The sequence below is a fragment of the Prionailurus viverrinus genome, chromosome B2 (genome assembly GCF_022837055.1).
Source record: "Prionailurus viverrinus isolate Anna chromosome B2, UM_Priviv_1.0, whole genome shotgun sequence".
NCBI lineage: Eukaryota > Metazoa > Chordata > Mammalia > Carnivora > Felidae > Prionailurus > Prionailurus viverrinus.
In genome coordinates, this window is record NC_062565.1 from 78,620,483 (window position 1) to 78,637,186 (window position 16,704).

The following is a 16,704-nucleotide window of genomic DNA, read 5'->3' on the forward strand; positions in this document are numbered from 1 at the left end:
GGGCTCAGGTCATGATCTCACCATCTGTGAGTTGGAGTCCTGCATTTGGCTCTGTGCTGACTTTAAGAAAAATAAAGCTTCAGTTAGTTCACTAGCAAAATAGGTTTATTCAGGAATAACAGATGACTGCAACTTGGGATAAGAGCGGTAGGCAAAAACAACAAACAAAGCAAAGGAACATTATTTAATTGAGAAGGAGGAAGTTGGGAGGGGTTGTTTTGAATAAAAGTCCATTGGAGAAAAGCAAGAGTTTAGGGGGATGAAGGTTTCTCACTGGCTGAGTTGCAGGGGTAGTCAATTTCTTATAGGCTACAATATACATCTTTCTCTGTTGGGGCCTGTAATTGATGATTCTTTCCTTTTGAGGGTTCTTTTGTTGAAGTGTGTAACTGACAATTCTTCCTATAATTTAATGGTGAAGAGGTAGAGGCTCCCCCTACAGGCTCCCCTTCTAGTCTCTCAACTGCGCTTTTAGTGCGGTTTCCTTTTATTAATTTTTCACAAAAGTAAATACTCTTTTTTAGGAAATCTTGTGTTTTGATACAATTAACCACTGAGGTGTAGTGAACCTGTAGTCTACCTCGGGTTTAGGACCTTCCATATTCTGTTTCTGTTTTTAAAATCTCTTGCCCATCCTTCCCGGGAAAATCTGCAGCTTGGGCCCAGCCACGCCTCCCTACGTTGGTCCCACCCATGCCGGCCCCGCCCATGCTGGCCCAGCGTTCCATCTCCATGGTTACCGGGACCTCTGGGAGTACCCAGCAGCTTGCCGGCCGCGTGGTTACCGGGCCCTCGTGGAGTACCCTGAAGTCCCGCAAAGCGGGGGAAGAGGGAAACCATCGTATAGACTGGCCGCCGGCTCTCCAAGCCACGGTGACCCCACCCGGGGCTCTGCGCCCTTCAGGCGCGAGGAGGGAGCACGGGCAGCGGGTATAGCCCCTGAAGCTGGAGACTCTCTGTGCAGCCTCGGTTGAGACCTAACTGTCGGTCAGAACTCCTTTCCTTGCGCCCAGGCCGAGCGGAAACAGCTTGCTTCCGGCCGGAGTCGCCCAGGCCCGCAGGTCAGACCTCTAACTCGTTCTGAGCCGGCATCAGAGGTTCGGGTCTCTCCGGGGTGCTACTCGCACCCCTAAAGGCCAGATGTCGGGAGATATAGAGCTTCAAGTGGGGAGGAGGAGGGTACTGAGGGGAGTCAGTAGTGACCCCCTGCGCGGGGCCCACGGCACTCGGGAACGCGCACAGACATGGGCGCACGCAAAGACGGACACGCGCACACGCGCAACTAACACTTTTTGAATACTAGTTACACGTTGTATTAAGCGCTTGCGTTATGCCACGTGCTGTTTTAAACACTAAGTGTATAGAACTTACTTAGGTCTTGGGACAACTCTGGGGAGAGGGTAGTAGTCTCATCAAATTTTTTAGAGGAGGAAGCCGACTTACAGAGAGGGGAAGCAAATGTCCAGAGTCTCAGGTACATGGCAATGAGAAAGAACGAAATATGGCCCTTTGTAGCAACGTGGATGGAACTGGAGAGTGTGATGCTAAGTGAAATAAGCCATACAGAGAAAGACAGATACCATATGTTTTCACTCTCATGTGGATCCTTGAGAAACTCAACAGAAACCCACGGAGGAGGGGAAAGAAAAAAAAAAAAAAAGAGGTTAGAGTGGGAGAGAGCCAAAGCATAAGAGACTGTTAAAAACTGAGAACAAACTGAGGGTTGATGGGGGGTGGGAGGGAGGGGAGGGTGGGTGATGGGTATTGAGGAGGGCACCTTTTGGGATGAGCACTGGGTGTTGTATGGAAACCAATTTGACAATAAATTTCATATATTGAAAAAAAAATAACCAAGGAAATGCAATTTCAAAATAAAAAAAAAAAAAGAAAAGAAAATGAACAAGTCACCGTGGATCCGAGGCAGTCTGGTTCTGCTGGACAAAATGCCAAGTGCTACCTTATCTGAACACAAATAATGCTGAGAGTTAGCTTTATCTACCCTAATTGTCTTTGTTATTCTCTACATGCAAAGAAATCCTGTGCTCAGTTACTGATGGATGCTTAGGAAGATCGGAAAACTCAATAATCATTAAAACCTACCACCCTTTACTGGTTTGTAGTAAATGGAATTAATACTTAATACTAGGAGTTCATTTAAAAGTTGTTTGATATTTCGCATAATAGATTTTGATTTTTTTCTTTTATGTTTTTAATCAAAAGTCCAAACTCCAACTTGGATGTGTAGGAAAGAGAATTTAGATGATCCAAGCAAGAATTGTTTTCCAAGAGTCTCATATAATTATTAAAGATCATTTAGTGAATGTGGTGGCATAAGCGTTTCCTCTTTCAAACTGTAATCTGCCATCTGCCCATAGGCCTGATGTTTCTCATTATATCTACCTCCCCAATAATGTTTAGTTATCCAATTAAAAAAATATAAATATGCTTTTGGTGACTATCATTTAAATTGTCAACCTAAAAACAAACCAGTTCAAGGGATAAGGCAGTTGTTTGGGATAAAATGATTGGGGTTAGGGGTGTACAGATTTAGGTAGAAACCCAAATAGTGTACTGATTAAAGGAGGTGGCCTCAGGGTTTTTATGGAAAAAAAAAGTTTAGGTAAGTTTTTAAAAAAGAGCTCATTGGTGCTGACAGGCAGGGCTAGATTTATACTTCATTCATTGGTCAGGTGAAGTAGTCACTAGTCAAAAGTTCATATTTATCATCATGCTTTTCAAACAGGATTTTCTTGTTCTTGATGACTTGGAATGTTGGCAGTTTGGCTTAGTTCAAAGATTCAGAGAAGGGGACGTGTGAGGCAGTTCCCCTGAAATGGCTGCTCCTGCTCTATTTTAAAAATGTCTCTACTTATGTCATTTTCACAAAATTGGAAATATTTCAGTCCCAATTTGACGTCCTGATTGCTCTTTCTGTCATCAACAAAATCCCTCATTTTTGTAAATATAGAAGTTTTTTATCTTTATAGATGCTAATGCATGCTAATAAGTTGAGATAAATAATTGTATGACTCTTTACAAATATAGTAAGAAATCTAAAGAGGAAAAAATCGTATATAAATACTGTTAGGGTGGCAAAGAATTGCACGAAGAGTAGAGCAAGAGGCAGGACAGAGTTTATTTACTCTCCAGGGGAGGAGAGGGGCCAGATATCCAGAGAAATGTCGCCGGGACTTCTTTTGGGTTGGGCCTTTTAAAAAAAATTTTTTTTAAAGTTTGTTTATTTATTTTGAGAGACAGAGCAAGCAGGGTAAGGGCAGAGAGAGAGGGAAGGGGGAGAGAGAGAATCCCAACCAGGCTCCAAACCACCAGCATGGAGCCCAACACAAGATTCGAACTCACAAACTGTGAGATCATGACCTGAGCCGAAACCAAGAATCAGAGGCTTAACCTACTGAGCCACCCAGGCGCCCCTGGCCTAAGCCTTTTAAGGGTTTTGTTTGTTTGTTTTTCTTCTTTAAGGATGTGAGAGGGTTGCACCTGTACCCATGGTGGGTGTGGGGAGGTGGGGAGGGGGTCAATTCTTGTCCAGGTAGAGCAGGAGGCAGCAGGTTTCTCCTGGGGCTCTGTCTGGGGCTTGTCTGAGATGAGGGTTGTGGTCAGGCTAGAGAAGAATATGTTTTATAGTTGGGATCTATAGTAGGGAGGGCCCTGTGACCTAGGAAAACAAAGAGTCAGGGCCAAGTGCAGCCACCTATGAACTTTGTCTGTAAGCTTGGCTGGGGGTGGGGGTGGGGTTTTTGAATAGAGTCATTTCAAATACAATTCTTAAAAAAAAACATTGTTTTATTTAGCTAGAATGCCTCCCACTCAGGCAGAAAGTGTTATAAAGAATATCATTCGAGAAATAGGACAAGAATGTGCAGCCCATGGAGAGACTGTTTCTGAAACTCTGGCAGCTTTTATGGTAAGAATGAATATTTTTTTGAATTACTGCTTTATTAAAAAATAGCCGTAAGTAGCACCCATTTCTCTCTTAAAATTCTGTGAAGCTTTCCTAAATGTTATTCAGTTGAAAACATTGAGACCATTGAACAAGTTAGCAAAAAAATGTTTTTCAATGAAGCATGTCAGTTCTAGATATATAGAAACTGATTTAGAAGATCTTGATTGGTTTTGGAAACATCAATTATGTCATATGTCAGAGTTTTAACGTGTATTTTTGTTCACCTTTGTAAAAATTACTCATTGCCTTGGTCTCTTTGTTCTTGCTTTTGTTTTAATGATACACAATAAAAATGTGATAAAATATTCAAATAGTTTCCCTATCTAGAGTCTACTCACTGCTTTCAAGTTATTTCTCCATATAATTTTTTGAACACCATATTCAAATTTGATGTTTATTGCTTCCTTTCTTTGACCTGTAATGAAGGTGCTGATGAATTGGATGATAATAAAATCAGCTGAATAATCGACCCCTGAGTAATCAGGAGGCAGCTGTTTAAAAAATGGAAACAAAATAGTTTCATAATTATATGAGATCAAATGATTTAATAGATTCTTTCCTATTCACAGGTGAAAGCTGTTGTCTTGGACCCAAGTAATGGCTTTAACATGGATAGAACCCTCATGAAAAGTGACGTACAGAAACTTGTTAAGGTGGTTATACAACAGTTCTCAAATTTTAAATTACTTATTTGCAATTCTGAATACAATATTTGTGTTAGCCATTAGTACTGTGCTTCATGAAATAAGACCCTACCAACTAGTGGTAGAAACAAGTGTGAGATGTATTGTTTCTCATAAAGTCTAGAGATATACAGGTTGTTTTTCCTGGCTTCCTGGGCCACCATCCTGTATAGGCTTTCATGCAATGGTTACAAGATAGCTACTCCATCTCTAGGTAGGTGTGAGGGAAGAGGGCAAAGGGCAAACTGTGTGTGCCAATTGGGTCTGTCACTTTCTATTAAGAAAGTAATAGCTTTCTCAGAACTTTTCTCATGTGCTTACATTTATTGACCAGAATGATAATGCAAGTGAGCCTGGGACATTGATTTCTTTTTCTTTTTTTCAACAGAACAAATCTTTGTCCCAGTCCAGATTGGGGCTATTAGGAAGGACGGGTATGGATATTGGCAGGCAGCGGTATCTTCACAGTATTTTAGAGACCTTTTGTTATTAATCTAATGTTACATTGAAAACATTATTATTTTTTAAGTTCTTTTAGTGTTTATTTATTTTTGAGAGACAGAGAGACAGAGTGCGAGCAGGGCAGAAGGAGAGGGAGACACAGAATCCAAAGCAGGCTCCAGGCTCTGAGCTGTCAGCACAGAGCCCGACGAGGGGCTCGAACCCACAAACTGTGAGATCATGACCTGAGCCAAAGTTGGGACGCTTAACTGACTGAGCTACCCAGGCGCCCCACATCGAGAATATTATTAACTGACTTGTCATACAGTATAAAATTACATAGTACTAAATTAAGATTCATATAATTATTGATTCAGTGTAATTTGTGCTTTTCAACTCTGAAGGAAAAATTGAAGCTCTAGCAAATAATTCATAGTTAGAAATAAAGTATATTTGCCTGAAAACTAGTTTTAGGAACCAAAGAAGGTAGAAATTTTAGACATCATTAGTTTTTTCACGTGTTTTAAGTTTGACTCACTGGATATAGGTGCTTACATATTTATTTTCTAAATATTCCTAAATGTATTTCCTAAAAATTGAACATAATTTTTTTCTCCCAGGCTTAATGATTTTAATTTTAATTCCCTCCTTCACACAAAGGACTTTATAAACAAGGTTTCCCAGGCTGGTGTGTGGATATTTCCTGGGCTCAAGCAAATGGCAGAGAAAATTTTCATCACCCCATCACCCATCGTCTCTCATAGCCAGCAATTCACACAGTGGAGCACAGGTCTATATGCAGCTTCCAGAGGGATCAGGAAGAGCTTTGGAAGCCTGGAGCTGGGGAATATGTTAGGATGATTCTGCAGTAGAGATGCCATGATTACGCAGGGCAGCCTAGAGCTGGGTCTTTCTGTGATGATTGTCTGTCTGTCTGTCTGTCTGTATTTTGAGAGACAGAGAACGTGAGTGGAGGAGGGGCAGAGAGGGAGACAGAGAATCCCAAGCAGGCTCAGCGCTGTCAGTGCAGACTCTGACTTGGGGCTTGACCTCACGAACTGTGAGCTCATGACCTAAGCCAAGATCAAGAGTAGGTCACTTAACTGACTGAACAACCCAGGAGCCCTCTGTGCTGATTTTAAATGTGGTATGAAACCTGTTCTTAGCAATAGGGGAAATGGCCATGATGGTCGGTCAGAAATTTTATTGGAAAGATCTGGAGAAAAATCAAGGAGAGACAGAAAATAAATTTTTCTCTTTTTCAGGGCTCAGGAAGAGTTTTCTTTTTTCCTCTAACTCACCTAATTTAGAAAGAATCAAACTCAATTTACTTTTAATGTGACAGGTACATAAATTATCAATGTACATCTTGCTTCAGAGGACAAAGATTGTTTCCTTTTTTTCTCAATTAAAAATCATGTGGATGAGGGGCGCCTGGGTGGCGCAGTCGGTTAAGCGTCCGACTTCAGCCAGGTCACGATCTTGCGGTCGGTGAGTTCGAACCCCGCGTCGGGCTCTGTGCTGACAGCTCAGAGCCTGGAGCCTGTTTCCGATTCTGTGTCTCCCTCTCTCTCTGCCCCTCCCCCGTTCATGCTCTGTCTCTCTCTGTCCCAAAAATAAATAAAAAACGTTGAAAAAAAAAATTAAAAAAAAAAATAAAAATCATGTGGATGAGTTAATTTTTGTGTTTGTGAAGGAAGTTTGTTTTTAGAACAGTACTTTTCCACCTGGAGGGATCTAGGTGCACAGGCTCCATAAAAGCACAGGGTCCAGGCCTTGGTCTCTTTTTTTTTTAATTTTTTTTTTCAACGTTTTTATTTATTTTTGGGACAGAGAGAGACAGAGCATGAACGGGGGAGGGGCAGAGAGAGAGGGAGACACAGAATCGGAAGCAGGCTCCAGGCTCTGAGCCATCAGCCCAGAGCCTGACGTGGGGCTCGAACTCACAGACTGCGAGATCGTGACCTGGCTGAAGTCGGACGCTTAACCGACTGCGCCACCCAGGCGTCCCCAGGCCTTGGTCTTATATTCAGTCTCCGTCCTCCCAGGAAAGCAGGGTTGGTGCTCAGGAAGGTGCAAGGAGGGTGTTGCCGCTGCTATGTCTGCTGACTGCATATATAAAGCCTAAGGGGTGAGATAGGAAAGAGAGAAAGAATTCAGGTTGATCATCTAATCTAAAGGGGCAAAGCAGAGAAGTAGAATGGGCCATCTATGTGGGAGGAAAATGGGAGAAAACAGACCAGGGGAGGAAATTTTGAAATAGAAACTAGAGCCAAAGAGATTTTGTGAGAGAGGAACAGCCTTTTATAAAATAAAAGTAACCCCCAAAATCAGCAAAGAAGGAGTGTTGCTTAAGAGGCTCAAATAAATAGTAATGAGGGGCTCTAGATGAGCTCTGGACAGGAGCCTAAGCTTCGTGGAGCATTTACTCATATCCAGACTGGATAGACAAACCAAAGGGTCAGATTTCTCGCCTTTGACTAGACTATTAGCCACCTGCATATGGTGATATTGCTGATCTCAGGGAAATAACTTATTACTTCTTAAACGTTGTGGTGGGGTAAACTGTGAAGCATGAAGTCCTCAAAGAGCAAAATAATAAAAGGGGCTATTGGTGGATAAATATCAGAAACCACTGCTTTGATGTTTCTCTTAATTTTTGAAAATACCTGTAGGAAATACTTACATGTCAGAAAATATAACCAGAAACATGGGATATTCTTTTCTAGCTTTGTGTATCTCGGCTATTGGATAGTAAAAATCCATCCCTGGACACCATTAAGATGCAAGTCTACTTTGATATGAATTATACAAGTCGAGGTAACATATCTACCTATTTTGATACCCTTTTTAAAGGATTCATATTGTATTTCAAGTAATAAGGGCTTCATTTGGTTGACAGTGATTAATTTAATTTTTTAGTCTATCTTTTGAAAAATTTTCCAACTTTGAAGAATGTAATGAAGGTGGATATGCTCAATGAGAAAAACATTAATGGCCTTTGTGAGTGTTAAAAGTAAAGTCTAATTATTATGCCTATGATAGTTATGTTTCCAAGTCCATTGTGCTTTAACCATTTTATCGCTAACACTATAATTAGAAATTAAAACAATCAGCCCACTGAAGTTAGAGTTTCTAATTTGCTGATTTTTTTGTTTTTGCTTTATATTATCTTATAGTGCTTACCTAAATTAGGTAACTATCCCAAAATGAAATGAATGATGGGAAATTGAAGTTTAGAACTTATTTCCTTATGTAAGTAGTTTAATATATACATCAAAGGTACACTGGAAACAAGAGAAAAAGGAAAATAAATTCCTCTATAGACTAGACTCCCTCTGCCCCACTGCAATACCATTATTATTAACCATTTGGTGAAGTGTATTGAACTTGCAGTTATGCTACGTATATAAATTACATATCTTGCTTTTTTGCTTCATAATAATGAAATTTTAAAGTGATAATGGAATTGATGAAATTGTAATTTAGATTTTTAAATTTCATAAAGTTCTCAGTTGTTTTTGTGGTAAGGGTATAGATATATACTGTACATGGTTGGTATGTTAATTTTTGCCCTTGTAATAGTAAAATGGGATGTCTTACTGAGTTAGTTGCAAGAATTGTCCTACGTGAATTGTGGTTTCTGCCACAATTAGGCCTAGACCTCACCATATCACAGGAAGAGGGGAGAGGGATATAATTCTCAATGCAACATCAGATTATCAGTAATGCTATTCAAAGTAAATTTATCTAGACCTAAAATAATCGAACAGGAATATTTACATATATGTATATTTATACTATACATGCTTGCATATAGTACACTACCTGGGCTTACATGTAGTGTAAATATATGTGTGTGTGTGTGTGTGTGTGTGTGTATGTATATATATGTTTCTAGTATGTGTGTTTATAATATATATATTATAAATTGTCTCTTATGCTTTTCCTGCTTAATTAGGAGGTTTTAGCCCTCTTAGATATTACTGTTGGGTTGTCTGTTGAAAGTCTTATGTATTTTGAAAAAACATGCCATTTAAAGCCCTGTAATAATCTTTCCTACTAGATTTTTGCCTTGAGGTTACTTACTGACCACTGTTTATTTTTTATTGTGATTATTACATCTTAAGAAAACACTTGTTTTTGTGTAATAGAATTGCCATACCCAAGCTATTTTTTTCCTCTTGTCCTACTTTCTTCTGTGATGAGAATTCTAAGTCAAATATGTGGAACATTGTCCTTTGCCAATTTTAGAGGAATTTCTTGAAGAACATCACCGAATCCTGGAGTCTAGATTAGGCTCTGTTATCAGAGAAATTACAGATAACAGAGCATGCACTAGAGAAGAATTGGAAAGCCTCTACCGAAAGATTGTCAGCTATGTGTTACTACGTTCTGGGCTGGGATCCCCTACAGATATCAAGGTTGTCAGAGAGGCAACAGGTAAAAAATCTGTATGATTCCCATTCCATATGTGAAAAGATATGAACATTGTATATCTCGTAAAAGCTGTTAAATTAAAAGTATTGAAGACTGAATTTCCCTTTTTATCTGGAAAAAAAAATCAGCACAAATAAGAGGTTAAAACTTAGCCAGATTCCTTTTACAGTGTCTATTAACTCTAAAACCCAAGTAGCACCTCTGGAAAGTGCATATTGTTAATTTTCTTGGAGCTGCACATGTCCAGGGATCCATCATTCCTCATGAGAGAAACACTGGCAGCGTGATTAACAGTGCCAGGCTGATCAGGTAATGGGGACTGTTGGAAAGGGAGATTTCATATTGATTAAAGGCGTTGCATTTGTCACCTAAAATGGATGATGGAAAAGGACGCTGTTTTAGCCTCAGGAAGTATTTGCCCACTTTGATAATTTAAGGTAAGGAAGACACAAGATTTCTAGTCCTTTTTGGCTTTCTTCCACAATTATTTTAAAGCAGTGATTCTTCTATTCAGAATTCTAATTAAAAAGCTTGTTTTAATGCCCATTGTCAAAAATTACTGATGGGTGCTTAATTATTGAAAATGGACACAAGGCAATGGCATTATTTTCAGGAGCCCAGCTTTGACATGTGATAAATGTTGTTATATATTCTGTAACCAGGTATCAGAAATGCAAAGAATCATATAAGTAGCTCTGTAAGGACAGGCCTCTCAACTTTCTGCTGAAAGAACGCTATAGTTTAGGATCTGATATCTTTATTCTACCATTTTGTTGTCCTTTTTGTGGTTTGTTTTAGCTGCCCTACAGAGTATTTTCCCTCAGGCTGAGCTTGGGACGTTTCTAACACTTTCTAAGAAGGACAAAGAACGCCAACTGAAAGAACTTACCATGGTTGTTACCGGGATTCGTTTATTTAACCGAGACTGTGGAAAAGGAGGAGAAGGCATTGATGACTGTAGGTATATCCTTAGGTTAAGTCTACAAGTGATGCAGGTTTAAAATCTAACTTGCACAGTGAGGAAAATAACGTACAGTACTCCGCTGGCATTCTTAGATGTAAGGTGTGCAGTTTTGACTCTACCTTAGGCACAACTACTTTCATAATGGATGGTAATTTTTAGTTTTTCTGGGGCAAGACTTGTAGTATTATAAACCACGAAGCTAGTGGGGGAGAGTGAATCAGTAGAAGGAATGAGGAGCCTGCCTCGAGGCCAGTCTCCTTAATTCAATGGGCTCTGTGTGCTTTATTCCAAGTCAAATAACCAATTAAAAAAATAAAAATCACCCTGAAAACAGTGGCTGATGCAGTTAACAGAATGCAAAGGTATAAGAGGGGATATTTGCAAATCTGCAAATCCAGGAGCATTTACTGTGCTGTTACATACTTAATGCATTCACCATCTGTAAGTTTGAAAGCACTCATGAAATACTTGATTAGGGACTCAGTAGAAGGAACTTCCTTATGAATTTGGTATACATGTAGGCCCACTGAGAAGATGTTAGTATCTTTTTACCAGATCACTTATCTAGTATAACAGGGTCAGTTTTTCTGTTTTAAAAACTGTTCTAGAAAGTCAAGTTCCCATTCTTTATAAAGTTCCTTATTTTGCTAGACTGTTCTGTTTTTTTCGGTATCCTGATGAGTTTCCTTTTTTTTTTTTAATGTTTGTTTATTTTTGAGAGAGAGAGAGACAGAGTGTGAGTGGGGGAGAGGCAGAGAGAAAGAGAGACACAGAATTTGAAGCAGGCTCTAGGCTCTGATTTGTCAGCACAGAACATGACGTGGGGCTTGAACCCACGAGCTGAAGTCATATGCTTAACTGACTAAGCCACCCAGTGCCCCAATATCCTGATGAGTCTCTTAAGTCACATACTTCCCCCCCACCCTTTCTTTTTTTTTTAACAAAATACGCCTTTTCTAGAGGTACATGATCGGTAGCACATAATACCAAAGCCCATCTATTCTTTAGATTCTTCTATATTTTAGTGGCAAAAGCTGATCTGCTCTACAATGTCTTTTGTTTGGACAGATTTCACCCCCCCCCCACACCCCCCGCCCAGTTCTTTATTTCATGGTGTAGGGAGAAATATATGAAATATATACCTTCTTATTATTAATTTGGTTAAGAAAAAAAACTACTAAATTTAATGCTCAAAATGCGACCACTTCGTAGGCTTCTTCTTCTTTGTAGATTCTTTCATGTCTCTCAATATACTTTTAAAAACAGTGCCAGCTATTCTACAGGAAGCAATCCCAGCCACCACTCAACACATCGATTCCCAACTTCAGATTGCCCAGGACCAGGCATACCGCTACACAGCCATCCTTGAGACAGTAGCAAAGAACCCACTCTTGAGTATGGAACTTCAGCCATATATGTTAAAAGAAGCACTGTATAATATGCGGCAATATGAGACCTTCCTTCAGATCATTTTGGTGAGTTAATGTCGTAAGATCTGGCCTTTTCCATAGAATGCAACTACTTTATGTATTATGGGCATAAATATTAAAAATATTTATATGTATTGTTTAATATATATTAAACAAAAGGTAGAATCAGGTTACTGATACAGGAGACAGTCTTAATAACTGCTCGGTTTATATTGCATATGTTGGGCTGAGAACTAAAATAGAAATGGGGAAGCTGGATTTTTATTTTAATGAAAAATATTGATAGGAATTGATTTGTGTAGTTGTTGATTGTCTCTGGTGCTCAGTGGAATGATTGTTAGCATGCTGTAGTTAAGCAGAGGTGTGTGTGTGTGTATGTAAGTAATACTGTATTGTTTTCATGCAAAGCAAGTATCTAATGTACATTTTGGCAGGCAGTTGGCCAAATAATTTTTATGTAATTGTTCTTGCAAAAATTGGTTGAAAAGATTTTTATTGCTAATATTTTTATTTTTAAAGTATTTTTTCATGTTTATTTTTGAGAGCACACATGTGCATGCGCACACGCGCACACACATGCACACATACACACATGCACACACACACACACACACACACACACACACACACACACATGAGTGAGCAGGGGAGGGGCAGAGGGAGACAGACAGACAGACAGACAGAGGATCCAAAGCAGGCTCTGTGCTGACAGCAGAAAGCCTGATGCAGGGCTCGAACTCACAAACTATGAGATCATGACCTGAGCTGAAGTTGGATGCCTAACTGAGCCACCCAGGCATCCCTATTTCTAGTATTTTTAGATCTATTGAACAAGCCAGACAGTAACCCCACATAGTTGGAAAATACGGTAAAGTGGTAATTTTAAACTTTTTTTAAAAAGTGGTAGAGCACACTCAGATATAATTTTACTCAGAACCCTAAAAGTATAAAACAGGTATCTAGGTGAAAGGATTGAGGGACCTTTTCACCAAGGAACATCCCTATTCCACCCTAGGGTTCTAGGGGACACAGTTTGTTAACTGCATCTTGACAGTGAGCTGTATTCCTACCAGTCGATGTTTTTTGTTTGTTTGTTTGTTTTTGTTTTTAGCTTTATTGAGACATAATTGACAACACTGTAAGATATTAAAAATGTACAATGTGATGATTTGATGTATGTATACATTGTGAAAGTGTTTCTTCCATTGAGTTAATTAACACATTCATCGCACTGGTCACTGTTTACCTTTACACAATGTCTACTTTCCAATAACTGTGAGACTCAGGGTCAGTGAACTGTCTTTCATATGAGTGAATACCAGTGTCTTGAAGGACAGAACAGGATGTGTTTTTAATTCGTATGTTGATGACTTGATACTCCTTCTGGATGCACTTGATCTATCTTCTCTCCTTACCTTCACTGTAGGGAATAGAAAGAAAGACATCCAGATGACATGACTTCATGGCAAGAAACTAGGTTGTGGTCCTCACAACTGGCCAACTATCTAATTGCCTTCAGAGATGAGGATTGTAAATCAGCTATTCTAATGGTTTAGAATCATTTTTTAATGTTTATTTTTGAGAGAGAGAGAGAAAGAGAGGAAGGGGCAGAGAGAGGGGTGGATAGAAGATTTGAAGCAGGCTCCTTACAGCAGAGAGCCTGATGAGGGGCTCGAACCCATGAACCATGGGACCATGACCTGAGCTGAAGTTGAATGCTCGACTGAGTCACCCAGGCGCCTCTAAACCAAATTATTCTTTAGGTGGATGTTCCTCTAACATTGACTTGTGGCTATCAGCCTTATCTAACTAGTCAGATACTGAGAGGATTTTATAATCAGTTTATCTTGAAGTACACGTAGATGGTAGGATTAAGAATCTCACATTGACTTCATCATCTGTGTTTGGAAGGGATACCATAAGAAAGAACCTTCAGAAACTGTCACACATAATGTAAGGATGTTGTCGAGAATGTCATCCATTATGTAGCATCTTCTCAGAGCTTTCATTTGTGGATCATGCTCAGCTAATTTCCAGTCTGAAAGTCTCGTTGTTTTCATCCTCAGAGCTAGAGGGACAGTGAGTAGAGTATATAAGCAATGAGTGTGGGCTCTGCAACTAGAATGCTTGTGTTCTAATCCTGACTTTGCCACTTACTCAATCCATGTCTTTGAGGAAATTGCTTAACTTCTCTGTCTTGGTTTCCACATCTGTAAAGTGGGATTATTGATAGTCTTCAGTATACAAGTAAGGTAGAACAGTGCCCGGCACATAGTTATGCGCTCAACAAATTGCTGTTGCTGCTAATGTTTATTATTATTTTAAAAATTTTTTAATGTTTATTTATTTTTGAGAGAGAGAGAAAGAGCACAAGCAGGGGAGGGGCAGAGAGAGAGGGAGACATAGAATCCGAAGCAGCTCCAGGCTCTGAACTGTCAGCACAGAGCCCGACATGGGGCTTGAACCCATGAACTGTGAGATCATAACCTGAGCCAAAGTCGGTCGCTTAACCAACCTAGCTACCCAGGGGCCCCAGATAATGTTTATTATTGCCACCATCATTGTTGTTAGGACTTAAGCAGAATGGCTCTATTTTATTTCTGGAGGAGAGCAAACTGAAGAGCTCTTATTTTTCTAGACAGTATCTCAGGTCTAAGCCCTTTGCTGCTTACTCTATTGAGAAAGTTAACTTTCTGGTCTCCCCACTCTTTGTGACTGTTTTATGCTAACTTTAGTCAGGGTCAGAATGAGTTCTCTTAATCATCTGACTCTTTTTGGCTTAATCGGTGTTTTTGTTGTTTTGTTTTTAAATATCCAATCTTCTCCCATCAATCTACCTGAGTTACAGTTAAGGTTGCTTGTTATAGAATGGATATAGGTTTAATCGGTATTATCTCTGGGTTATAAAATATGTCAGTTTATGTTGAGCTGAGAATTTTTCCTATCTATGAAATCTGTGAATATTCTTTTCTAAAGTCACATTATTTGAAAGGATGTATTAATATAACTTTTTGAAGGTTTGAATTTGATTTTAAACTTTTTTTTGCCAATATTACATAAAGTTTATGTAAACATTCATTTTAAAAATTTAATTATAGTCTGGGTAAGGTAGTGAGTTATTTTATTTTCTATTAGGATTTTATCTACTTCAGGAAACAAATTCAGATATTCTTCTTTTTTACATTTCTTTAACGTTTATTCATTTTTGAGAGACAGAGAGAGACACAGTGTGAGTTGGAGAGGGGCAGAGAGAGAGGGAGACACAGGGTCTGAAGCAGAAGCAGGTTCCAGGCTTCGAGCTGTCAGCACAGAGCCTGTTGCAAGGCTTGAACTCATGGCGGCGAGATCATGACCGGAGCTGAAGTCAGACACTTAACTGACTGAGCCACCCAGGCCCCGCAACAAATTCAGATATTCTGAAAGAGACGAGGGAGGGGTGATCACAGTCTTGTTGGCTGTCTTAGCTGAGGGAACAGAATTCTATCCTCTGTGGGGCTCTGAAGTGCAAGGCAGTCACCAGAGAAAGCCACTCATTGTTATGGTGCAAGTAAATGCATTTCACACGTAACATTCGTAAAATGTGTAAGTCAAGACTTTAGTAGATTTCTTCTCCCTAAGCTATGTTCACAGGGCCTATTCACAGAGTAGACAACATTAGACTTCTTGATTTTTTCCTGATAATGCCAGTAAAAAAAAAAAAATCAGGTAGGTGGAATTTATGTTTGTTTTAGACTTGTTGAAAATGTCCGTGGAACAAATTATGAGGAATTTATTAATTAAAAGGAACAAATTATGAGGAATTTATTAATTAAAAGGGACTGGGTGGCTTTTAAAGGAAGGGGTTAAAAATTAAAAGGGACTGGGTGGCTTTTAAAAGGAAGGGCTATCTGGGTGGCTCAGTCAGTTGAGCGTACAACTCTTGATTTCAGCTCAGGTCATGATTCCAGGGTTGTGGGATTTAGCAGCATGTCTGGCTCCACATTGAGCGTGGAGCCTGCTTGAGATTTTCTCTCTCTACCCTGTGCCCCTTCTCTGCTCAAGAGTGGATGCTGTCCGCTTGAGATGCTGTCTCTTATAAAAAAAAAAAAAAAAAAAAAAAAAAAAGAGTGGGGAAGAAGCATGCTGGCATCATATGCTTTTCCAAAGCAGTTTTTTGACTCATTATGAACAAAAATTTTAAAAAAAAATTTTTTTTAACATTTATTTATTTTTGAGACAGAGCATGAACAGGGGAGGGGCAGAGAGAGAGGGAGACACAGAATGTGAAACAGGCTCCAGGCTCTGAGCTGTCAGCACAGAGCCCAATGTGGGGCTTGAACTCCTGGACCGTGAGATCATGACCTGAGCTGAAGTCGGACGCTTAACCAACCGAGTCACCCAGGTGCCCCTGAACAAAAAATTTTTAAAAAGAGATAGCATTCCTAGAGGATAAATTTTATTATTATTTTTTTTCACCAACAGTCTCATGAGAAATATGTTGAAGTGTTAGGATGCTGTCAACTTCATGGTGTCAGATACAAGTGTTTCACAATGCAAAATTTATCTTTGGCAACCAGAGCTCTTGTTTTCCTGAAGTGACAGACCCATTTCATTTATTTCAGGAAAATATCTGCCAGATAGCTAAGGCTCAAAAGTCATAGTTTGTCAGTCAATTGCTCTTCAAGTAAAAATCATGTTCTGTGGGGAGCAAAGATGGTAGTTCAGCTCAAAATTCAATCAGTAAATGTTTTCCTTGAGAGAACTATGCATTTTAATATCCAGCAGATGTGTTTTATATGTACT

The 16,704-nt window shown here is 39.5% G+C and overlaps 1 protein-coding gene across 5 annotated transcripts in view; it reads left to right on the forward strand.

Annotated features, from left to right (window-relative positions):
* Nucleotides 1-755: 755 nt before the first annotated feature.
* The window catches only part of CFAP206 (cilia and flagella associated protein 206), a 43,731-nt gene continuing 27,782 nt past the window's right edge, over nt 756-16,704 (forward strand). The window contains exons 1-7 of one of the 5 annotated variants that reach the window (XM_047860395.1): nt 756-1,061; nt 3,817-3,925; nt 4,534-4,617; nt 7,818-7,908; nt 9,343-9,531; nt 10,327-10,485; nt 11,759-11,967. In XM_047860395.1, coding sequence (XP_047716351.1) covers nt 3,818-3,925; nt 4,534-4,617; nt 7,818-7,908; nt 9,343-9,531; nt 10,327-10,485; nt 11,759-11,967 — 840 coding nt within the window. In that variant the 5' untranslated portion in view covers nt 756-1,061; nt 3,817. Of the gene's footprint in view, nt 1,062-1,372; nt 1,475-3,812; nt 3,926-4,533; nt 4,618-7,817; nt 7,909-9,342; nt 9,532-10,326; nt 10,486-11,758; nt 11,968-16,704 lie in introns of those variants that run through there. The other 4 variants (XM_047860399.1, XM_047860398.1, XM_047860394.1 and 1 more) reach the window with 4 other exon arrangements.